This window comes from Pyrus communis, chromosome 12, assembly GCF_963583255.1.
Source record: "Pyrus communis chromosome 12, drPyrComm1.1, whole genome shotgun sequence".
In the NCBI taxonomy this organism is placed as follows: domain Eukaryota; kingdom Viridiplantae; phylum Streptophyta; class Magnoliopsida; order Rosales; family Rosaceae; genus Pyrus; species Pyrus communis.
The window spans coordinates 1,125,550-1,150,354 of record NC_084814.1 but is presented as its reverse complement, the minus strand read 5'-3'; the positions used below and the strand labels follow the sequence as shown (position 1 = coordinate 1,150,354).

General features: G+C 37.6%; 2 protein-coding genes across 2 annotated transcripts; both read right to left on the bottom strand.

Annotated features, from left to right (window-relative positions):
* Positions 1–6,042: 6,042 nt before the first annotated feature.
* On the bottom strand, positions 6,043–16,162 carry LOC137711090 (uncharacterized). Its single transcript, XM_068450293.1, has 17 exons — positions 15,809–16,162; positions 15,407–15,560; positions 14,509–14,607; positions 14,258–14,349; positions 13,574–13,674; positions 12,802–12,892; positions 12,665–12,723; positions 12,399–12,519; positions 11,043–11,111; positions 9,799–9,851; positions 9,572–9,680; positions 9,274–9,444; positions 9,023–9,181; positions 8,510–8,605; positions 7,972–8,151; positions 7,096–7,301; positions 6,043–6,677 (listed from the first exon to the last, which is right to left on the bottom strand). Exons 2-17 carry the CDS (start codon positions 15,537–15,539, stop codon positions 6,314–6,316), a joined length of 2,103 nt encoding a protein of 700 aa, XP_068306394.1. The 5' UTR covers positions 15,540–15,560; positions 15,809–16,162; the 3' UTR covers positions 6,043–6,313.
* A 3,862-nt stretch (positions 16,163–20,024) lies between these two features.
* LOC137711349 (pentatricopeptide repeat-containing protein At1g77360, mitochondrial-like) lies at positions 20,025–22,002 on the bottom strand. Its single transcript, XM_068450576.1, has one exon. The coding sequence runs from the start codon at positions 21,959–21,961 to the stop codon at positions 20,513–20,515; it is 1,449 nt and encodes a 482-aa protein (XP_068306677.1). The 5' UTR covers positions 21,962–22,002; the 3' UTR covers positions 20,025–20,512.
* Positions 22,003–24,805: the final 2,803 nt, after the last annotated feature.

Sequence of the window (24,805 nt, the reverse complement as noted above, 5' to 3'; positions counted from 1 at the left end):
TGAAATGGATGGCTTAGAGGAAGGAAGATTGCTAGCTATTTTTCTCTAAGTGTGGCCGGCCTCTTTGGAAGACAAAGAGAGAAAGAGTTTTGCTCTTTTGCCTCAAAGAAAACCCTTGATGTGGTAAAGCTATAAAGTTATTTTTATAACACCTCACATTTGAGTGGCAAACTTGCAATTATGCCAAGTTCACTACCACTCACCCTATGGCCGGCCATCCTTTAGTTATTGGGCTAATTGCCCATTTTGTTTTAGTTATCATACAACTTAAACATAATGGGCCTTGTGGACCAAAACCCTTTTGGGGCCTTGAGACCCGAAACTAACTTGAAAAAACCTTTCGTATAATTAATTAACTAATTAATTAATCTTGATCATTCTCAATTAAACCATTTAATTGCTTATCCATCTCATTTATATTTCTTCATTTTCATCCTTACTCGGTGTACAATCCATTAGGTTCCAATTAGCGAGGCAGTGGGCGATTGTTACTCTTAACGATCGATTATGAATTGAAACTACATTTCAATTCTCCCTTTGATGAAGATTAGTGTTTGCTAATCTTCAGGGCTTCCACAAACCATGAATGACACCTAGTAGTATGTCATGGCTACCCAAGCTAAGTATAAGTGGTTGGAGAACCTATCCAGTTACAATTACAATGCAATATGGTCATTCTCTAATACAATAATCTTAATCACATTGTTTGAGTGATAGTTTGTTTCATGTCTACTATCCAATGTGATACTTCTCTATATGATTCAATTGAATATGATTTGGAACAAACGTACTAAGTCATATTCGTATGCTTTGGCCAAGACTTCCGAATCATATCTCAGAGTATTATACCTCCACCATGGAAGGTTAGAGATCCTTTGTTGTGCATTCATATGCCTACATGACTAGATAGCTTGACCCCAACAATGTGGTGGACACTCTTAATGGAATGCCTTTGACATGATCAAAGATCAAGGATCTAACCATTAGACATCTATGATTCCTCAGGTCAAATGACTACTTTGCATATTGCAACTTACGAGTTCTTACATGACATGTATGTTTGAACTCTCTTTTGATCATGGTTCAGTGTACTCGATTACCATTTTGAGCACCTATGTGTTTGTCTCAGTGTCCAACACTAAATGACTTGAGACTAGTCATATTCACGCTTGAGTTAACATAACACATACTAACCTTAGCTAATTGTCAATGCCCAATTGGCAATCCTATGGTTAGGAACGTTTTAGGAACGAACATAAGAGAAATGTCTCGTTAATCTAACTTACTTAGATCACTTCTCTCTTAGATTAAATACATTCCTTGGATTCCCTTATTGCTTAAACACATAATACAATAAATAATTATTAACAATAAGCTTTGCCCTTCATTAAACATATAATATTTAACACAATAAGTATTCCAAAAGCTATTACATCAAATGAGTGGCTTTGTGGGTATACTTCCAACATCTTCGACAAAGTGAGAGAGCAACCCAAATGCAACCTCAAACAGTAACCCAACGCAACCCGCAACTGAATCACCATAAACCAAGATCTCGACATTTGACAGAGACCCAACAAATATAGTACCCCGAGCAAGACCACCCTCACCCAAAATCGCCTCAATTGAGACCATCATCTACCACAGGCCAAGTAAGGTGGATCCACCATAGAATCGACTAGGCAAGACGGAGCCACCACAAAATCAATCGAGGAAACTAATTCCTCCATTAAACAGGAAAGAGGTAGGAGACGGTGCAGAGGTAGGGAAAAGCTAGGGCAAGACACGAAAGAACAAGGCAGAGGGGAAAAGGACTAAGAAGGGGTTGTTGTCGACCCTAAGCCAGAGTAAGGGGCCGACATCTAAGAGTTTATAGAGCTAGGGTTTAGATAGGAGAGGGGAAAAAATAAGCAAATGGGTGGAGAAGGAGATGAGAGAAAATGAGATGTGTTAAGAAGTGAAGAATTGTTGAAGCATGATAAATTAAGTAAATGAGCACCTATTTTCTAGTAAATACATCTTTGCACAAATATCAGATCACACTCTAGGGTATTTGGTACAATACTCATGTTCTACACAAGGAATGTAACGTTTAGGTGCTACAGTTGAGTCAATAATGACTGTTAAATCATTAAAAAAGTGTTTCAGTTTTGTTCATTCAGATTGAAGAAATATGATAAAATATTAAAATACGGAGAATTGCAAAATAAGCACAATTGACGAAGTGTAGTACATGCATAACATCTTGAATCAAAAGTCCAAAAGGAGTTAACCTGGAATCCTTCCTAAACCTGTTTTGCCATCATTACGTAGGAATTTTTGACAATACGAGAGGCAAATGTTTTATCTTTCCCAACTTAGATCCAAAAACAACAAAGAAGACACATATTACAGTTAGAAGGAATATCACAGTTAAAAACATGTGTAGTCCGGGAATAATGCTAGAATAAACAAATAACTTTTGATTTTCTCAAAGAATGATCCCTTGGATGCAGTTGAACTTTAAAGCGATGGGCTTTAGACTTATAAGGGATGCGGTAAAGGTACGAGTCATTCGTAAAATGAAAAACACATTTAAATCTCACCGATCGCATACCTATTTGTTTATCGGTCCCCATCATGGATAAATGAGGTGAGGGAATACGTTAAATAGTGACGGCCGACACTTCATTTCTCATGTCGAATTCCTATGATAATGAATCTTAAACAAAATTGCGCTAAAACTAGACCGTCACCCAAAAGTGATGCGCTATGTGGCCCATGCACAATAAAAATTTCTTTTTGAACGACTTTACTCAAAGTTGTTTGGAAGCATCTGCTAACATCAACTTTACCCAAGATAGTCAAAAGAAGTATTTTGACCTTACTGGAGAGGTGAGGCCAAAGAAGATAGAACATGAGGGTAGGGTTCAAGAGAGTAAAACGCGTGAAGGAACGTGGAATAGGAACCTTACCGAAAAAACTAGGGAAGTAGTAGAAGTTATAGTGAGGAGAAAGATAAGTATTATGTGCCTCCACGAAACTAAGTAGGTTGGTCATAAGGTAAATGATCTCGAAAACTCAGGTTTTAAGCTTTGGTATTCGGACACAAACAGATCGAGAAACGGTGTTGGCATCATCGTGGATAATACTCTAATAAAAGATGTTATAAATGTTAAGAGGCTCGGCATAGGATTATAGTAATCAAGATTGTGATAGGACAAGAACTCATCAATATGATTAGTGTGTATGCACCTCAAATGGAGTTGGATATGAGTCTAAAGGAGAAATTTTTGAAAGACCTTGGAGAATTGGTTCAAGGAATCTTTCAGATGGATTAGTTACTTATGGGAAGAGATTTAAATGGATCACTTACAAGAGTAGGTCATTAAAAACACAAAATAGATTTCTTTTCAATGAGGAAGAAAGATCGTATAACTTATAAGATAGAAAAGATACTGGCGGAGAACTTGGCTAACCAACATCGATTGTTGGTAATAGATTTGTATAGAAAAAAAAGATAAAAGGAAGAACCAGACCTTGTCCCAGAACTAGATGGTGGAATCTAAAAGGAAAAAGCAAGTCACTTTCAAAGAGAAAGTACTCACCAATGCGTTTGGGATATCGAGAGGAACGCTAGCCAAATGTGACATTCCATGGCTAGTTGTATTCGAAAAGTTGCAAAAGGAGTGTTAGGAGAGTCCAAGGGTTTTGCTCCATGTCAAAATCAATCTTGGTGGTGGAAGGAGGAGGTATAAGAAAATTTTAAGGCTAAGAAGGAATGTTGTAAAGCCTTATACAAGGATAATACCGAGAAAGTTGTGAGAGGTATAAGATAGCTAGTGAAAAAAGAAAAGTCGAGAGAGAAGCGAAGCTAGTAACTTTTGATGATATGTATAAGCAATTCGATACCAAAGGAGAGTTTGATATATATAAACTAGCTAGAGCAAGAGAAAGGAAGACAAGAGACTTGAACCAAGTAAGGTGCATGAAGGATGAGAAAGGAAATGTACTATTTTCTGAGAAATGGCTAAAGACAAATGGAGATCTTATTTTCGTACTCTTTTCAATGAAGGACACGACGGGAGTACTTCTTTGGGTTACTTGAGGAACTTGGAAGAGAGAAGAAATTACTTATTCTACTGCCAAATCAGGAAAGAGTAAGTGGTTGTAGTTTTGAAAAAAATGAAGCATAGAAAAGCAGTGGATCCTGGCAATATGCCCATTGAAGAGTGGAAGGTCTTGGGAGAGAAAGATATAGCATGGCTCACAAACATTTTCAATAAGATTTTGAAAACGAAGAAGATGCCAAATGAGTGGCCAAAAAGTCCACTGGTTCCTATCTACAAGAATAAAGGCGACATACAAAATTGCATGAACTATATGATTATTAAGTTAATGAGTCATACATTGAAGCTTTGGGAAGTATAGATTGAGACAAGAGACACGGGACTCAGAGAATCAATTGGGGTTCATGTCAGAGCGCTCGACTATGGAGGGTATCTAGGGAAGTGTGGGAATATAAAAGTCTTTACCTAAGTTGGTCAAAACCAGCGTATAAGTTCAGTGGGAATGAGGTCCAAATGAGATAGAGGTGAATATTGGAGATCAGAAGTGCCAAAGAATGAGCACTTTAATTATCTTGGATCTATCTCGTGAAAGAATGGAGAATTTTTTTTTTTTTTTTTTTTTTGAGTGAAGGTAAAAGAATGGAGAATTAGATAGAGATCTAAGTTGCACATGGCATTCGTGTCGTGTTTCTCATGTTCATGTCGTTTTGTGATATATCCAATATCTTAACGAGTTGTGTCGCGTAATACACGTTAAAATGAACGAATAATATGATCCGACCCAAATTCGACCCATCAATATTAACGGGTAATATGACCCGACTCGTTACAGTTAAAGAAAATAATTTTAAAATCAATAAATAATCAAATGGAAAACATAATGCTAAATTAGTATCTACATATCACATTATCGCATAAATATTACTTGAAAACATAAGAGAACGAGATAAAAGATATAAATTATAATCATACAATTGAGATAGAATCCAATGGTAAGGACTATGTTGTTGTAAGGTATTTTAATTGTTTTTTAATGATTTTTTAACCAAAATGGTTCCTAAGATTTGCATAACTCCTCACTTTAGTCCCTGAGATTTGAAATCAATAGAAGTGGTCCCTAAGTTTGTCTACTATAAATCATTTTGGTCATTTCCTATAAAATTGTGTTAAATAAGGACCAAAATGACAAAAATACCTTCAATTTAATAAACAATGGGCCAAATTGATTTTAACATTTTTGTCATTTTATCTTTATTTATTTGAGATTTTTCAGGAAAAGACAAAAATGATTGATGGTTGACAAACTCAATGACCACTTCTATTTATTTCAAATGTCAAGGATCAAAGTGAGGAGTTATGCAAATCTCAATGAACATTTTGACTAAAAAGCATTTTTTAATTAATGTAGAAGTGTGAAAAAACAAAAACAAAAAAATAAAAATAAAAATAAAATAATATATATATGTGTGTGTGTGTGTGTGTGTGTACAAATGCTTGTATTGACAAGTTTTAGAATTTTTGTGATGAAGTCAACACCGAAATTTGCCACTATAATTCCATAAATCATAGATTTAAATTTTAACCGTTGATTCTCTTTTAAATTTACGCTCCGCTCTTTGATTCTCTTTTAAATTTACGCTCCGCTCTTTTCCCCGAAATTTACCACTGCTTGTTGTGACCATCTTCCAAGCATAGAGGATGCAATTTATATATTTTTTCACATTTTTCACACTTGTACTTAATTATTATTAATTATTATTTATTTTGAACTCTCATAAAAATATTATTCACGAGAGTTTGTTAGGTTTTAAAAACTCAAAGTACAGGGAACACGCTCACAAGCGCTTGCGTAGTTTTCATATTTTGTCACAATAGTAAATTAATTTTTATAAAGAGCAGGGGGATGAAGGCTGCCATCGGGCCATGATTTTTCTGCTTTTATGACTTACTTAGGTAAGAACCATCAATGTGCCACCTACAGTTAACTATAATCTTGTAGAAGCTCGAGTGGCAAAGCGAAAACTTTGCCCACTTTTTTTTATTTTTGATTTGTGTAAACAGCATTCTCCCTGATCCCTACGGTCTGAACAACAAAAATGAAACAGCAATCAGTAAAAATTGGGGTTAAAGAACGACAGATTCCGTAGCACATCATAAAGTCCCCTGAATGGCAAAGTTGTATAAATGCACAACTCTATGGCTCAATGTTGAGTGCATCCTTGGTCGAACAAGAAACAAAATCATTCATACAATGCTTGAAATGTTCACCGGCCACCTCTTCTTCCTCTTCCGCGATGCCCTCCTCTCCCTCCTCTTCCTCGGCCTCCTCTTCCTCCTCGGCCTCCAAATCCAGGCCCATTTGGTTTTAGTCCTAATGATTGAACTCCCCTCCTCTTTCCACGGTGTTCGTCATCCTCATCCTCTTTGTACTTAGAGTTGCTTCTAGCCCTAAAAGAAATCTCACGCGAACCTCCAGGTCCAAGCTTAACATCATTCGGGATGGCAGAAACTCGCCGATCATCTCTGAGGGCTGCCACCCTCTCCCCCAGTGGAAGTGATTCCTCGTTTGCAAAAGACTCGCGATTCAAGAATGCTTCTGCATGCCGCTCATCCTTAACTTCATACAATCTATAGAATTTTCAACAAACAGATAGTTAATAACTCAAGTTCAAGATTGAAAACTCCAAATCACAAACTCACACAAAAATACACAGAAATCGATAGTGTTAGCTTAAGAAAAAATAAATAAATCAGATTAATGACTTTTGACATGGGTTTAAGCCACCAAAACTAGCTAAATTCCTCCGTGTCTGATCATTATGATATTTTTAACACCATAGCCAATACTCGTATGATTCAAACCCACTTTATAAGCAAAATCTCCATGTCCAACACTAAGGTATTGTGTAATCCCTTGTACAAGGCAGGAAAGAATGAGTTCTAAACAGAAGAGGTTAGATTTCACAAAACCAAGGGAGCTTGGATGTACTGTAATCAGTAAATAAATGTTATGGCGAACGTCAACAAAAGAACAAGAAACCCTCACCTTGGAGTTCGTCCCTTCATTCTCAGTTTACTGTTTTCGTGGCCAGGCTCATCCAAAGATGTCGCTGAGGCATCAGAATCACTCAAGTCCGGATCATTATCCTCCATGGAAGGTCTGAAATGTTCCTCTACCAAAGATGGTTGCTTCGTAGAAGGCATAGGGTGTAGAGCCCTATACTCTTGCGAGTACTCATCAATTTCAAAATCCTGGACACATCTCATAGAAAGCATTATAACTGTTAGGGATCAAGAAAATTAATGAACGTGGTGCAAAAGTAGGCCCTAGCTTCTTATCAATTTTTTCTTTCTTTTAAATGAAAGGACATCATAAACAGAAATGGAGCTATACAGAATATATCCAGCAGTCCACTAAACTAAACAGAACAAAACAGTGCAAGTCAGGATGCAACAAAGCCAAACCCATAGGTATAGCCGTATAAGAGGTCTAGTTCCCATACAAATTGAAAGGAAAAAAAAAAGAAGAAAAGGCAATCAAACTTTGCTTGTGCATCTGCACATGGTGCATCAATGGCGAAAAAAAAAAGAGGGGAAAAAGAAAAGGCTATCAAACTTTGCTTGTGCCTCTGCACATAGTGCATCAATGGCGAAAAGAGGTGACCGATTGAAGAACACAAAGTCTAACATATTATCAAGCATCAGACCCACATTATAAGTCGCCATTGACACGTAAAATGTATAGATCCACAAAATCTAGCACATTCTATGCTACAATCATATAAACGCAGAAACCAATTAGGTAAAAGTTTGGTGAAATTAGTATAGAAAATTATAGAGGAAGGATGGTGAACTGTGATAACAAACTTCTGTTTTAAATACTTGCTCTTTTTCTACATGAGACAGGTTGAGATTATATTACCTCATTTTCAAACATTTTTCCAAACCGCTCGTCTTTGAGAATATCACTAGCAAGTGCCTTCTTTTTCTTGGCTGGCTTCTTAGTCTCATTGTCATCAACATTAATTTCGTTCTCTGCATCTTCATTATCAAGAATACTCTTTGCAAGAGTTCGATTGACCTTGGGCAATTTCCTCTTAATCTGCAGTAAAAAATGGAAGTCATGCCTAGTTGAAATACTTTGAAGAAAGACTCACAAAAAAGGTTAAGTTGCAAAAGTTTTATCGCAGCTAGAAAATAGCACAAACCGTAGAGGATACCAGTTTCGAACTTCTCATTAAAAACCATCCTCAAGGAATAATGGATGTAGACATAGTATACGCAAATAATATAGAGCTTTGAAGAATTTTAACATGCAGAATCAGAAATCCTTATATATTGTGATTTCCTTGGTCACAAGAGAGAAAATTTCTTGGAATACATAGAAATTAATGCCAGGCACGTGTCTAAATAGACCATATATATACAAAAATTAATAATCATAGATGAGAATAGCTAACCGTAATTCGCTCTCCTGCAAGTTCTTTATCTAGCATCTCTCGTTTCCGCTGTTCTCTGTATTCAGTATAATCAAAAGGCTCTGCCAAAGCTTTTGCCTGCCAGAATGTATATACTATAAAATAATGCAAACTTTGTACAATAACTAAAAGTAATCAAAGAAATACCCTAATCGAGCATGGAGAACGTCAATGACTATGAAGATATGCATTTATTACTGACACAAGATTTAAACACTAACCCTAACTTAAACACATTAGCTCACTAAATCCTTTAACTGCCCGAAACATGCATTTCAAAATAATATCTATAACCAACAATTTGCCCGTGTGATCTCTTTTCATGTTTTCCATATTTGTCCCTGGATTCGCTTCTCCCTAAAAAATGTTTCAACCTAACTGTAAATGAAAGACAGAGGAGGCTATACACAATGAATGATACGAATTGTTTTGTTTCTTGTAGCAATCATGGCACCAATTGCTAAAAAAATACATACTTACAAAAGGAAGGCTAACCTTTCTATATAACCGATAATCAATAAAAAACCCATGCATGTAAGCTCGAAGTAGACTGGTCCCAATGAGACCAGTCAACTTCAACCTCTCGAGGTCTTCTTTTGTCAAAAATTTGAAATCATCATAAATGGTAGTCTGTTCACCCTCCTCTAGCTCCTCCTGTAAAAAAGAACTCGAACATTAGAATATAACTGAAGACCTCAAACGAGATGAAACTAAATCAATGTAGGAAAGATGTAAAATAAACCCACAGTAAGGTTTTGCAGGTAAGAACACCAATTCGGAGCAGGTCCAAGTTCAGGTATAAAATAAGATGGAATCTGACTGCAGTCCAGAGCAAGCAACATCAACCCACTGCCAGGGAATGTACAAATATCATTAATTGTGCCAGCCGTTGGCTCAATGCTGGTCATGCCTTCACCCTACAGACAATGGGAATCTACTTAGCAAAACTATAAAATCCAACATCAACCCCAAACATAATATAAAAACATCTACGCCGTAAAATAAAAATAAATAAATAATGTGTGTTAAAATATAATTTCTTACCGTGTCAGGATCCCATATTCTAACAATATGATTATCAGTGGTAATCAACTTTGGCCCCTCAGAGTTTAGAGTTTGATGCCATTTAATGTCTAATATCGGGCTACCATACCTATACACCAACGACAGGGTTTTCAACAGCAAGTTATAAAAAGAAACAATTCAGACTCCCTCGGTGTTCTAATAATAAAAAATTAAAATAAAAAAAAACAGAAGGAGGTAATACTCACATGTGATCCTTAACCTGTATAGGATGTGATGAGCGCAAGTCATAGATGAACACCTGCAAATTCAACCACATGATCGAAATTAGATTTCTGTGGACATATGAGAGAAAGGATTTGGATTCAATCTATAGCAACCAAAATGTAAATGAAAGTTGAATTCTTTTTTGAACATTGGGCATGCCTCAGACAGGTCTTTACAACTTAATGGGAAAGCAAACAATGTTTCTCGAATATGGAAACCAGATATGCAATAAAATAAGAAATGGTGATGCCAAAACTAGGATACAGACACAGATTACAATGTAGGACAATAAGAAGAGATCCTGACTCACTCCAGCCTTTGGCATCACACCAAAGTTTTTCCAGCATAGAAATCAGAAAAAATCCAGCATTACTCCAAACATATGCCTCACATACACCACCATTAATCACATTAACACTATTTTTAAAGATCACAAAGTAGCCCCTTTATAGAGTGATTGGTACATGGATCCAGAAAACTGAAGTTCCACATTAATATATTTAGGAACTCTAAAGATGTAATTTGACACCTAAAGACTTTACCATGTAAAATCAATACCTACCTTATGCTTGGCAAGTTATCTCTTATCTTGAATATTGATTACCTTTTTTAATCAGAGATGATTACCTCGTTTTCTCTTCAATGCTAATGTTTTTGCCAATGAAAAATCATCATCCCATCACGTCAAGACCATATCGATTTGGACAAATAATTATGCACTCTCTCAAGGATTACAATATTAAGAAACAAAAAAATATGTTCACCTTGTGCAGACAAAAAGAAGACAATTCACTTGTCAATAAGAGAAAGGTTTATGAAACATCGTTGATAATTTGACAAACAGTGCTGATTAGCTTCTAACTTGGTTAGTGCTTTTGTTTTTCACTTGAAAGAGTACTGGTCACCCTTTCAAGAGCCACTAGTTTATCTCAAGTTTCCTTGTCCTTACGTGTCACGGAAACAAGTGGCTGTCTTAAACAATTATATGATTGTCAAGCCTACCCATACAAATACAGATATACAGAACCAAACAATTGTTCAAATTACATTTTTTGAATCACAACTGAAGAAAACTGCAGTAGATATTGCATTGTTAGCAATGAAAAATATGGCACAGTTCTCAACTTCTGATAACATGCATAATTAAATTAAATCGAAGCTATATCATCACAAAAATGTGAAATTATAGGATAACTTTTTAGTAAAAAGAAAATTGACATAATACCTTTCCACCACTGCTTCCAACAGCCAATTGGAAACCCGTTTTTTCATCAAACTCTAATGCAGTGACTTCCTGCAAATCCAGGAGGAAGTCAGATTAAGGACAGCCATGTCTGATTCAAAGTTGAAGAGAAAATGCAGTAACAGCAGAAACATAAAAATACCACCAATGCCTATGTCTTAGCAAGTGGAATAGAGAGCAACAGAAAACTTTATTTCCCGGCCACGCATCTGTTCGTTGGACTCGTTAACCGACCAAATCATTTAATCCAATTACAAATGGGAATTTTGGTTTGGTTTGGTTTAAACTAGGAGACGGCCTCCAAGAGTAAATTTGGAGGTGGTTTGGCAGTTGGAAACTTGATGGTTAGAAATAAAGCTCTTCTAGCTAAGTGGTTATGGAGGTTTGCATTATGTGCGGGAAGCACTACGGCATTCTGTAATAAATATTAAATATGGCATTTCATCCAATGGGTGGGACTCCAACTTTGTTTTGACCGGAACTTGTCGTAGCCCATGGAAGGACCTTACCCATGGCTACAACTCAGTTATTATGAACTGTCATTTTGTTGTCGGAAATGGTGAAAGAATCATGTTTTGGGAAGATACATGGTTGAGGGATTCGCCTCTCAATCTCAGTTTCCATCCCTCTACAATTCGTTTGGTTGTCGGAACACGGACACTTCTTGCTTTGTGGACTTGTCCAATGGTTGGAGTGAAAAATTAATCACCGCAGAGATGAAATATAAACAAGGTATATCATTTTGAAAAGCCAAAGGTTCAACAGGTTTTTACAATAATAAGTTCAGAATGATATAAATAAAACAAAGGAGGAAATAGCAAAGAATGCCGTAGTGCTTCCTGCACAAGAGTTGTGAATATTAGCCCCACAAGAGTTTGTGAATAAGTGATTAAAGATGCATTTCTATGTCTATTCTTAGAATTGAAACAAATTACTTTATCTAATTATATAATTCGAGGAAGAATTGGAATTTAAGGTTCAGGAGAAATTTGAATGACAGTGAGGTGTATGAGGATTCTTCTGTTTTGTGCTTAGTGGACAGTGTCCATTTTTGTCTGTTTTGTGCTTGCTGGACAGTGTCCTGACCCATTCATCTAGGATGGACTCAAGAAAATGGTTTCTGGATAAAGGGAATTACTCATGCCAATCTGACTAGACTTTTCCCATGTCATAATTATACTGATAACCATGAGTCAAAACCACACTAGCTCAAACCACTGTTGCACTCCATAACTATCCCACACTTATCCAGGACATTGACTCCATTGCAGAAACCAAGTACACTTCTGTCTGTAGAAAAGAGTACTTACTCTAACAAATATATAAAAAGCCTCTTACCTGGTCAAAGTCACCAGCGGGTGCGACAGCATTAATCCTGCCAGCTGAAGATTTCATTCTCAAGTCAAAACATTCCACGGCACCATCCTCACCACCACAAGCAACAAGACCATGAAGCTTGCTGAAATTTCAAAACAAAATATCCTTAACCTAGACAGCTAAGGAAAAATAACCAATATAGCTATATAAGGGTATCCAGCATGTGTCTGATAACTACAGAATATAATGAACCTATAATAGAAAGAAAACAAAGATCAACAAGCCACCTCCGAGAAACTATATTTAGTGCAGGCGATTGTGTGCTAAGGGAAGAGAGGAATCGCCCCTGCAAACAATTCAAAACTGTTATCGACAGACTTTATAAATTAAAGGGAATTCAAAGGAGTCTATTAAAGCAAGAAACCTGTTCCAAATTAATCCTGTATAATTCTGGAGAAGAGGCAGCACAAAGCAAGTCACAAGACCAGCAATCATATGCAAGATCCCTTCCCATTCTGTACACCCAAGTTAAATAAAATCATTATACAATGAATACCAAACCTTTATAACTGGTATGATTATCTTATTCTGCAAGGAAAATTTTTTGAAATGTCGAGGTAAAATTTTCATCTACGTATAAAGAGGGCAGTGGGCACAAACAAAGTACATATTTGGAAAAATGCTAGACATGCAAAACTATGTTTTAAAACCAAAAAAAAAATAGATGCAAAAATTTTTATGTATTTATTTTACATTTATTTTTCATATTTTTAATATATGGGTAGACTTTCTTTCATGAGTTGGTGGTTTTCCAACTCATTAGATGATAGAAATGGTGCTAACATGATGACTGTAGAGAGTAAATCCCACATCCGGGAAATGGGGGAGTAGCCCAACTCCTTATAAGCCCACGCTAATCTTCTTTACTTTCCAATGTGAATAATAAAGGAGTGAAAACTACAAAATTTCAAATTTTGAGTGATACAATAAAGGGCACTCTATTTTGTGGTGTGTTCTATGTTAAAAATTTCACCAAGATATTTGCAGACGCACACAAGCACCTACACACTAATCTAAATACAAAAACTTTGTCAGAATCTGCAAGAGTACAAACCATAAGCAAGGCAAAGAAAATACATGGTTTACACAACATTTCATGCATGGCCCACAACCATAAGCAAAGCACAAAAGGAAACCTTGGAATCCGCAAACTGTAATGCTTTCCATATTTCGCATGTAGATAAACAGAACGGTCAGCACACAAAAACGCAAGCTTTGAATAATCATCGGCCAAAACCTAAATGAGCAAGTAAAGGTTAGGCCAGTATTATTTCAAACATCAAGTGAACATCTCAAGAACAGCACAATACTGTCATTGTTACATAGAAACTATACAAACTTGAATAACTGTGGATTTCAGAAGGAGAAAACAATTTAAAAGGAAACTGTATTTAACCAAGGGGGAAAAGGGGCTGCACTTGAAGGATCAAATAGTAGGGTTTGAGCCCATATGGTGTTCTTAAGTTGCTTAAGAAAGAATACCCAATAAAACTTACAATTTTCATTACTAGTTAATAAAACTCAAAACTCTTGTAAGAACAATTAATTGATTTCTTTTTTTCAAGTTCATCAGATTCCATAGAAATGAACAAGAACGACTGACTGACATTGCAAGCAGTAAGGCAGGTTAAAGAAACAACCAATGGCACAATATTCAATAATAAAAAATTTGAGAAATATTTACAGGATAGGAGAACTTGAATGATAAAATACTGATAAAACCGGCGCAAGCCAAAGACAGAGTGGCAATAGACCATGAAAAAGTATTTCAAATACCATTGTTACATCAGATATGAATCCAATTGGTGAAACTAAACTACCTGAAAATCAATTATCTCTGAGTCCAAGTGCCTTTCAAACTTGAGTGAAAGTTCCCTCAGCTCATAAACTTTGACTTGTGGTGGGTAAATACCTGGATTTCAATAGTAAAAAAACGTAATTAAGAAAAGTTAGTATTTTGCAACTCTATTTTGCGAACATACACACAAACACACATTCTGTGCAGAATTCCCTTTAGATTGTGAAAATAAAACTACATACCAAACACGACAGAAAGTAACTTTAAAAGCACCTGCTGCAATTAGAAACTCTCCATCAGGAGTTGCCTTGATTTTGGTCGTTGCAGTTTCAAACCTCAGATCCTGGATCAAGTCCACTCTTTGCATATAGTCTGAAAATAAACAGTGAATAAAAGTCTCTCATTACGTAAAATTGGTGCTAAAAGCATCTCTATTTTAATTTTTTTTGGAAATTGAGACAAATTTTAATTGCACAAAACACTAAAAATACAAGGGCGGCCAAGATGTCCACAAAAACAAAAAAGAAAGTTCTATGGATACAAAGTACTACATAATAGTAAAGTATGTCAACTTTTAAAGATATAGACATTAGGAAAAAAGAAACACCTTATCTCAATTAGCTAGTGCGTGTATGTATGTATGGTTAGAAAGATAAGTAGAAGGGTCATGTTGAAGGTCTTACTGACAATTATCACTACGTAGAAGCAAGTTTCTTAAGACGGGACCTATGAAAATTATAACTTATTACAATGTGGAGTTTATTCCTATATATAATTGGCCCGAGTTGGGACCAAAATTGTGTATAACTAAATAGAGGTTATCCTCACATAGAGTATCACTATAAACAGGTTTTATTTTACATAATAAACATTAAACATTTCATTAACAGAGGATCTTTCTATAAGAATTGTTATTTTTCCCTTTAACAGGGATTCAATCTTCACACGCAAATTAGACAACGTTCGGTATAATCCAAAGACCCAAACTGACAAATTTTAAATGTTCAATTTGTAAAGCACATATAAAATTTCAAAAAACAAGAGAAAACAAACATATAGTGCTCTATAGCATCCAATTACTGATCACAGATTCCACCATAATGTTCAAATCATTTTACAAATCCAAAACTTAGCAGCTGAAGTCGAGAACTAAGTAAAAAAAAAAACGTACTTTGGTCTTTGCGAAGAGCTCGACGCTTCTTAGGGTTAAGCCAGGTGGCGAGAGAGCGTTGCTGGGAAGCAACGCTGTACATCTTGACACCATTGATGGAGGTCGACTTGAGTTTGCCTCCGTCGTACGCCATGGAACCGGAAAGAATGAGATTCTGAGAAAGTGAAAGCATAAACAAACAAAAAATAAATAAATACAAGAAAAAAAACATCAATAATTAATCCAAATAGTGATTCTTAAAAAACAAAAAAAACAAAAAAAAACCAAAAATACTCAGAAATCAAATACAAAATATCATCTCTTTGAGGTTATTTCTCCTATTAATACTATAAATACAAAACCCTGTACCGATCAAACAAATAAAAATTTAAACAAAAAAATGAAAAACCAAGAAGTGTATACCTCGGGATTAAATCGGTGGTGGTTTGGAGATGATAGTTAGATGGGAGGAACTCGTGACAGGAGGTACGGCTGGCGGTGGCCGCGGCGGAGAAAGAGAGAGAGTAGGGAGAGACGGACAGCGGCTCGTCTCTATTACGGAGTGGGGATGTGGTGCGGAGCAGCAGACGATTACAACACCACGTTTTTTTGGTTGAGGGTTTAGGGTTTATAACACAAACCGACCCATTTCTATTTGACCCGGAACCAACTGGAAAGAACCCATTCTCCTATCCGTACCTGTTTAACAGGACTTGTCCGGATCATGTAATCCAAACCGTCCCCTCAGATCTTGTGGTCACAATTTGATTTTTCCATTTTTTGGGCTGGTTTCCCAAGGAACGACGTCGTACTCCGAATGTTCGTCTACCCCCTCTCTTTCACTTGGCCTTCAGGCGCAGGCGCGCCCCCCCCCCCCCCCCCCCCCCCGGCCCCGCGATTTCTGTAGGGTTGGGTTTGTGTTCTTGTTTTTTCGGTTTTTGAGTCCGAGTGGGATTGTTAGTGTTTTCAAGAAAGCTATTTAAAATTCGTCTTAAGATCAATTTTTGAAAATACTCTTACAAGGGTTTTTGAGTTAAAATGTTAGGCTCAAGTAGAAGATCAAATAGGATCTTGAGATGTAACCATGTAAGTGTGTTACTACTAGGTCTTTTTGGACTCATGAAATAATACAAGCTTGAGAAAGGTCCAAATAAGGCCCAAGGAAGGAAGAAGACCAAGACAAGGGGACCATTGACCAGCCTAAAAGAACTGGAGGAAGTAGCTTCGAGCACTATAAACGACCGCTTAATGGTATGGTTTGACTCTCAACAAATAAGCCGAGCACCTTCTTATAAAGTATTTTCCGACCGTATTAGGCAAGTTGGCAAATTGACAACATTATAGCACGAAGTCCCAAGAGCCGACCTACTTAGACACTAACCCTAAGCCATGTGGGCACCATCCAGCCTATGAAGGGACGTAAAAGGTTGTCACACCTGCTGCTCGAGATGCGTACCTTTGATTCAATAGGGCCAAACAAGTCACTCGGTACACATTGGTCCATGAAACCATGCAATTGGGCCTGAACGAATGTCATTTCACCACTGCATGTCAACTGAAGAACAGAGGAGTACCCAACAAGCTATGTCAACATGTTTGGTTCATTATATGCAAAAGTGGTGGAATACTTGAGCACAGGGCTTTTGAGGCTCATTGAGGGCCTATATATGACACACCCCAACCAAAATCAAGGCGTGCTGGGCGTCACGTGAGAGTGATGTAGCCATGTGCGCAGTGCGGAAATGATATTGATAAAAAGAAATGCGAGTAACTAAGAACCAAGATAACTAATTTACACTAAGCAAATATAAGTGCAAATCCCGATATTTAAGTGTGATACACCATAATCAGAGTATAGGTAGCCTAAGTGCGGTCCAGCAGGACAAGTACTAATTATACAATACCAAAGGTGATCCTACATTAGTGATAATCTGTCAGAACCGCCGTCAATTCATCGTAAGCCACCAACAAGCACTCCTACCCAAAACCTGGAAGGGCGCAAAACAGAAAATGTGAGTGGGCTTTTGGTTTTCAGTATATATATTTGCTTGGTATTTTCCCAGAAAACGTGTTTGAATGGACTTGTGTTTTAAAATGCCATGTCAAATGTTTTATATTTAGAATATGCATTTAGTAGTTGCACCTATTTATGTTTGACGTTGCGGACGCTCAGGTAAGTTCCAGGTGAGTTTATAGATTGTGGATGTGAGTCGCATGATTATGTTGAGATGTATCTATAGCTCATAACCTGCACCCCGGTGTTAGTGCTCCCGCCCGTGGTCAGGGCACAGTCATTCACGTGATGTTCATCTCCCGCACCATACGCTCACCTTGGATCCAAGTTAAGTGCACAGTCCTGTCATACAAACCACTATAGGTGGTTCCGACTCGTAGGTGACCCGCGATCATTCGCACAGTCTTCACGTGATCGTAGCACTTAAGCGTATTTATTTACACCCAATCCTATCGTACATACCACTTTAGGTGGTTCCGACTTGTGTGCAGGCATACTTGTTGAGCTATTGGTTGAGCCATATAGGTCATGTTAGATGACTCCGGCTGATATGTTACTTGTCATTGACTTACTTCACCTAGTTTACCTAATTCGTTATACTGAGATTTTTGGCATGGTATACCTGTGGATTTTGCTATTCTGAGCATGGTTGTGTTATAGATATGTATTCTAATTTCTGGGAAATTATACAAGTTATACGGCAAGGGGTTATTACCTTCGATAATTGAAATGGTTTTGAAAAGCTTTACATCGCCCATGGGAGTGGATCCTGTAAGCTTCATATGTATATTCTCATCTCTACCTAGCATGAGGCCTTTTGGGAGCTCACTGGCTTTTGGTTTTGTAGGAACTTCGAAGTTAAGCGAGTAGCGCACAAGAGCAATTTCATAATAGGTGACCCACTAGGAAGTTCTCGTGTGAGTTCCCAGAAACAAAACCGCGAGGGGGTGGTAGGGGCCCAAAGCGGACAATATGGGTGCTACAGTGGAGTCGAGCCTGGGTTGTTGTGGGGGCCCGGGCTGGGATGTGACAATATAAGGGGAATGAGCACCTCTTATAAACAGTCGAACACGAGAAAAGAAAAAAAAGATTAGACTCTTACCGAGCATTTCTTGTAACCAATCTTCAAATATATACGAGCACTACAATGAACACACCCAGTTGTAAGGGGTGAACTGCTTAATCCTTGTTGTCAAGTTATTATAGTTTTAATTACGAGCCCACTAAGGACCAACCTTACTGGTCTTTGTTAGCCTCCCATCTTTTAACGTTAATAAAGTATATTTATTTCATACACTTGAATGATTAAATGATCTTTGTTTCCAATGATTTTTTGTAAGGATAATTTTTTTTTTAATGAAGATTACAAAATTGAACGATTCCGATTACAATTTATAATGTGAATTAAACAGAACAACGTAGAGACTAAAAGAGACCTAAAAAGAATTAAACAGAAGGACACGATTTGGGAGAATTTCCAAAATAGAGTCCAACAAATTCCTCTTTTAGGAAATCAGGATCATGCCCTGATTAGAGTCGGAATGCATTTACCAAGAGACTACGGTCACAAACCATTACCAATAGCTATATTTGTATGAGGATGAGTGAGTCGTCGAGATTCGTAGCTATCTCTCGTTGCATATCTCTGTACTTCGCAAGGCACCTGAGTCAACTACTGATAGATATGTGTCGATGCAACGTCTAGTTATAAGGAATTGAGATGGATTAAGCAAGCATGTGGATGTCTACTCTGTGGGTGCTCGGTGTTGATTACCGTAGCATACCAAAGACTTCTGGGTAGCATATTGTATGTTGATAACAATTAGGTCATAACTGAGAGCACATGAAATATCAACGTTATCTAGATTATATATCGATGACTTAGCGACGACATCTTTATTGTGTGTTGATAAGTAGTAGGTTGTAATTGACACATGAAATATCAAGCAAATTGCTGAAAAATAAAAGAAAACGATGTATATGGTCAGGTACATTGCTGAGACTTCCTGCAGTGAATACACAGGGGCAGCCAATATACGAATGTAAGTTTCAAAACAGACTTTAAATATGAATAACATCAACTAATGCACTGGGACAATATCATGCGCAGCATGACGATTTAAGATGAAAAACAAATCATATTCTAAACAAGCAAATGCGCAAACAACGTGCGAAAGGAAATAGATTCTTGTTGATGACGGGTTATAAATAAAAAGGCAGAAGAACGGAGTGTTTAATCTACTCATTATGCCTCATGAAGTAGGATTTTGAGTTGCACAACCCATATAACACACAGGCAGCAGAGGCGTATGCAGAAGTGTCTCTCAACTGTGCACGGGAAGGGGGTGATGTGATGCATTGGTGAGGCATAGCATCAGCGGCAGCATCTGGTAAGTTGGAAGTGGGAGGGAAAGGGAACATAACAAAACTTCCCTTGTTTTTTGGCAGTGCTTCGTTTGGTTGGCGGACCACTGGTTCACTAAGTCATGAACTGAGGTTTGAGATCTTTAACAAAATCTCGTTTCTCATTAAAAAAAAAAAAAATCAAAGAGAAGAAAAAGGAGAGATGCATCATGCAATTACTCTCAATCTACGGTTTAAGGACAGGAACCTACAAGTCTACAAGGATAAGAATCCATCTAGAAAAAGTCAAGCATAGATACTGTCAACAAGGTGCTTAAAGGACCAACAACAATCATAAAAGAACGAAGCACCAATATGCAGTAAAGAGAGCAACTAATACCCTCAGTATGTATGTCCAGCCTGGTGATTCTTTTGTCAAAATAAAAGCTCCACAACACGTAACAAGAAAGCTTTCGTATCAGGAACTCAATATAAGAAAGAATATGACAAGTAGAAATAGTCACATTGAAGATTGAACGCTAAGAAATCGAAATCAAACTGAACTGAATATGTCGAAAAAGAAAAGCAAAATCGAAAACAAAGACAAAAGGAAGGAACCAGAAGATAGAGTAAAAACGAGGTTAGACAACCAAAAGCAAAATCAGCTTGTTATGGAAAACGAAATATGCACTATTCACCAGTGATTATACAATGCAAGGAAAGCCTAAAACGAAAAGAACATAACTTCTATATACATCAAAATAATATTTCTACCGAACCAGTGAGGTCTTCCACCTCCTCGCCAAGCCATCATATTTCTCCCTTGCACCTCTCCCATCCTTATAGTAGGCACTCTTCAAGCTCGCCATAGTCGATTCATATATGTTGATCCTTCTATCAAGCATATCATCAGCGTTCCTCTTCAACTCCGACAACCTATCTAATTTACAAAGGCCCAAAAGCAAAGCATTGGCAGCGGCGTCAAGAGGCTCGACGTTGCTTTCAAGCATAGAGTTCCAAAGCTCAACCCCCATTTCTGGGTCGTCCCCATCAAAAAACATGGTGATGGCCGCAGCAAAATTAGCATGCGTCGGAAGCCACTCATTCTTCACCATCTCCACAAAAAACTTACTGGCCTCACGAACCTTGTTGTTCTTAATCAAACACTTAAAGATCGCATTGTAAGTGAAAGAATCCGGAAAAGCACCATGAAAAACCATCTGATCAAGGAGCCTAAACGCGTCATCGATCTCATTGCAATCACACAACAATCCAATCAATGCATTGTACATTGACAAATTAGGCATTAATCCATTACCAACCATAACATCCCAAATCGAAATCGCATTCGTTGAATCCTTCCGCTTAACTAGAGTATCAAGAGCGTTGGAAAAGAATCTCAAACCTGGCAAGCAGCCATTCTTCTTCATCACTGTCAAGAATTTGACAGCCTCCTCCGCTTGTCCCCCATTCACCAGCGTCGCCAAAAACGCGTCGTAAGCCGCCACGTTCTCCGGTCCCCACCCAACCTTCACCACCATCTCCCCAAACGTAGTCTTCGCCCTCGCCACCTCCCCTTTCTTCTCCAGTCCTTCAAGCAAAATGGCAAACGAATCGCCATCCGGACCGAATTCGGGCTTCGATTTCATGGTCTCGAGGAAGTCCAGAGCCCTCTCAACGCCTCCGTCTGCGCGGCACATTGCGCTGAGGAGAGTATTGGCGGCGACAACGTCTTGTGGGATGTCGTATTTGTCCATGACTTGAAAGGTCATGACGGCGTCGTTGAACTTCCCGGCAGCGCAGTAATTGGAGAAGGCGGCGGCGAAGGCGGGCAAGGAGAGGGTTTTTTCTTGTCGCATTGAGCGGATGGCGTCCCACATGGACTCAAAAAGCCGGTTGCGGCCGAGGACGTCGACCATCAGGTTCCAGGCCTGAGCCGAGTGCTTGTGGGCCAACCCGGCCCATTGGAAGAACTTTACGGCGGAGAAGGGGTAGTCGTAGGAGAGTTTGAGGACTTGGATGACGACTTCGGCACTGGGGATGATTCCGGTGGAGGCGAGGGCGGCGCCGATTTGCTGGGGTGAGGTCCGGATTAGGATGTCGAGGAAGACCTTGACGGCTGATGAGATGGATTCCGGTGAGATGGGGATTTGCGAAGAAGGGGGAGGGCGAATTGGGTGCGGTGGTGATATTTCGTTCTCCGCCATGCCCTCCTCCATTTTAACCTTGGAGATGAAGTTGGACGAGGACCTCTTTTCACTTTTTCCATGTTGATAACTTATTCTAATTCGTTAACTTAGCGGAAACATTAACCCTAAATATTTTGGGAATTGTCAAACTTTTTATAATAATTAGAAAGAAAGAAGGTAAAATGAAACTTTTAGAGTGTTAATAACAATTCTTAATATTTTAAAAACTTCTATTTACAATTACATTTTTACCATATTGGTATAACTTCTAGGAGCACTTACACTGTTACTAGGTTCCCCTGGGCTAAGGCAACCAATCCCCTAAAATGAACAGTAATTGTCTTTAGTGAATAGTAAATGTCTAAATGCATCTCCATCCTTAACTGAATAGTCAAGATAATTCGTAATAAAATATTCGTTTTTTTTATTTTATAAAATAATAAAAAATAATTTTATTTTCATTATAAAACAATTTATTGTATTTTTAATTAATTTTTTTGTAATTGATTGTATTTTTAATTATTTTTTATAGTTTATTGTATTTTTAATTAATTATTTTTTATTTTTTTATTTTTTTTTATTAGTGGCTGACGTCAACCTTGTGTCATATCCCTTAGGTGTTGGGGTGTGGATTTATGCCTGGTGGAGAGCCCGAGCTCGCCTGGAGCCCCAGCTATTAGAATGCGTTGGAGCCAATTGTTGGGGCATTAGGTCATTAAACAGCCAATCCCCAAGGAAATTAGGGCACAATGGAAGTGCTCTAAGGTGTCATATGTCATGCCAAAAGGGGATGTACATAGGATCATGTGGTCTCGGGGTCACTGGAAGGGCGAAAAAATATTGTGAAGGTCCTCTGCACACTCTCCAAACATTCAGGGTGAAGTGTCGATTTAGTCCCTAAACTATCACCTTAGTAAAAATTAGGTTCCTGAATTATTTTTCGGTAAAATAAGTCCCTAAATTCATTAAAAATTACTGATTTCATCCCTACTATCATATTCAAAGCTATTTTATCCAATTTTTCGTCAACTTAAGTCACTTGACACACTTTAGAGTGTAATATCGTTATTTTCTCGCCTATAAGCCCTTAACATTTCATATAGGTTGGGAATCTAACATCTAATTTACCCTTCAAAGTTAACTCTATACAATATTTCTTTATGAAAAATTACCAATCTATCATCCAATGTATATCACATGCAAATAAAGTGACTTAAATTGACGAAAATTTGAATATAGTAGCTTTGAATCTATTATTTAGGGATTTAATTGATAGATTTTTATAATTCAATGACTAATTCTTCTAAAACAATAGTTTAGAGACCTAGTTTTCACTCAGGTGATAATTCATAGACTAAATTGGTAATTCACCCAACATTTTGTGTAGGTTTTCTGCTAGGCATATCTTGACAACATTTGGTAGACTGCGTTGACTGCATTCAACAAATGCTCTAGATAACACTTATCAGATTGTTTCATTATATGTCGATGTCTGTTGACATGTGCCCAACATAGTTCAGCGAAAACAAGCTAACTAAGTGTTCAACGAAATACCTTAATGAATAAATTGAAAATTTTCTTGCACACTTTCCTTTTTGTATCTATCTAAAAATTTTGAACCTTTAACATTAGGGAACTCAAGATTCTAATGTGTGATCCGCTACTTATGCCAATTTATGTGTTTATTTCATTAGATATGGATTATTAGCATTCTTTTGTTGTATAATATAGTATTACGATCTAGTGATATTCCTCTTAACTTGTAAGTGAAATGTCTTAGATTCAATTTTCGTCAAAAACGAAGTTTGAGAAGAAGTTTCAGATGAGGGAGGATTGTGATGCCTCTCTATCTGATGAAGAGTTGGAATGCTATCCAACTTGTGCTGTTGGGTTGATGAGCAGAAGTTGATTAATTCAAACTGCTGGAGTTGATGCTGACTTGGGGAGTCCTTTGCCATGGATTGCTGACGTGGAGATACATCTTGAATATTAAGTTTATCACATACAATAACCAATGAACTAATGCCACATGCACCTCTACATTTTATCATCGTGTTCATCTTTACTAGTATAAAAGGGCATCACATTTCACAATGGGAGGTTAATGTCGTTTATCAAGTCTAACTTAGATATTCAAGAGCCTTTAATTTACACCACATTAGAGTGACGAGGCCTTTTATTGATCCTTTCTTGGTTTAACTTAGTTGTTCTCGTAAAGGTCTCTAGCAAAGACCCGCTTACAGTCGAGTCGTCGACTCGAAATTGCTTTGCAGGTTTTGGAGGTCCTTGAGTTGCGTTTCACCTATAAACGTAACTACTACGGTAAATACAAAGATCAAAAGTAAAATCGTGTATTTGTATGAAATACGGTCATTGAAGGAACTACATTAAAACTGTCGAATTTGTAGAAACAAAGAGTGTATTAGGATTTGGCACGTCGAGAAACCTAAAAAGCGACCTCAGATTCCTCAACACGCCACTGCACATGCCCTCACGCTCTCCAACATGGGGGCAACTCGCGCCGAAACGCACCAGAGTTATGTCGCCAAAAAGTTCCCTAGACTTTGCCGTGGTTGTCACCGACACACCTCAAGTGGAAGGTGCGTGTACCCCACACGCAGGCATTGCAACTTCCACGAGCACTCACGTGTGCAAGTACAAAGTGTACTCGCCTTCTTTGCGAGTTCTAAGAATCGGCTGATTTCCAAAGCTCGAGCTATGTTGGAATGAGCTTTATCTTCAGTTAATTCTCTTCGCGTGATTTTTATGTATCATATATTTACACTAATGAAATGAAAGAATAAATTAGTTACGAACTCATCATTCTTGATATTTAAATCTAAACTTTTTATTTATAAACGAAGAGAATATGAT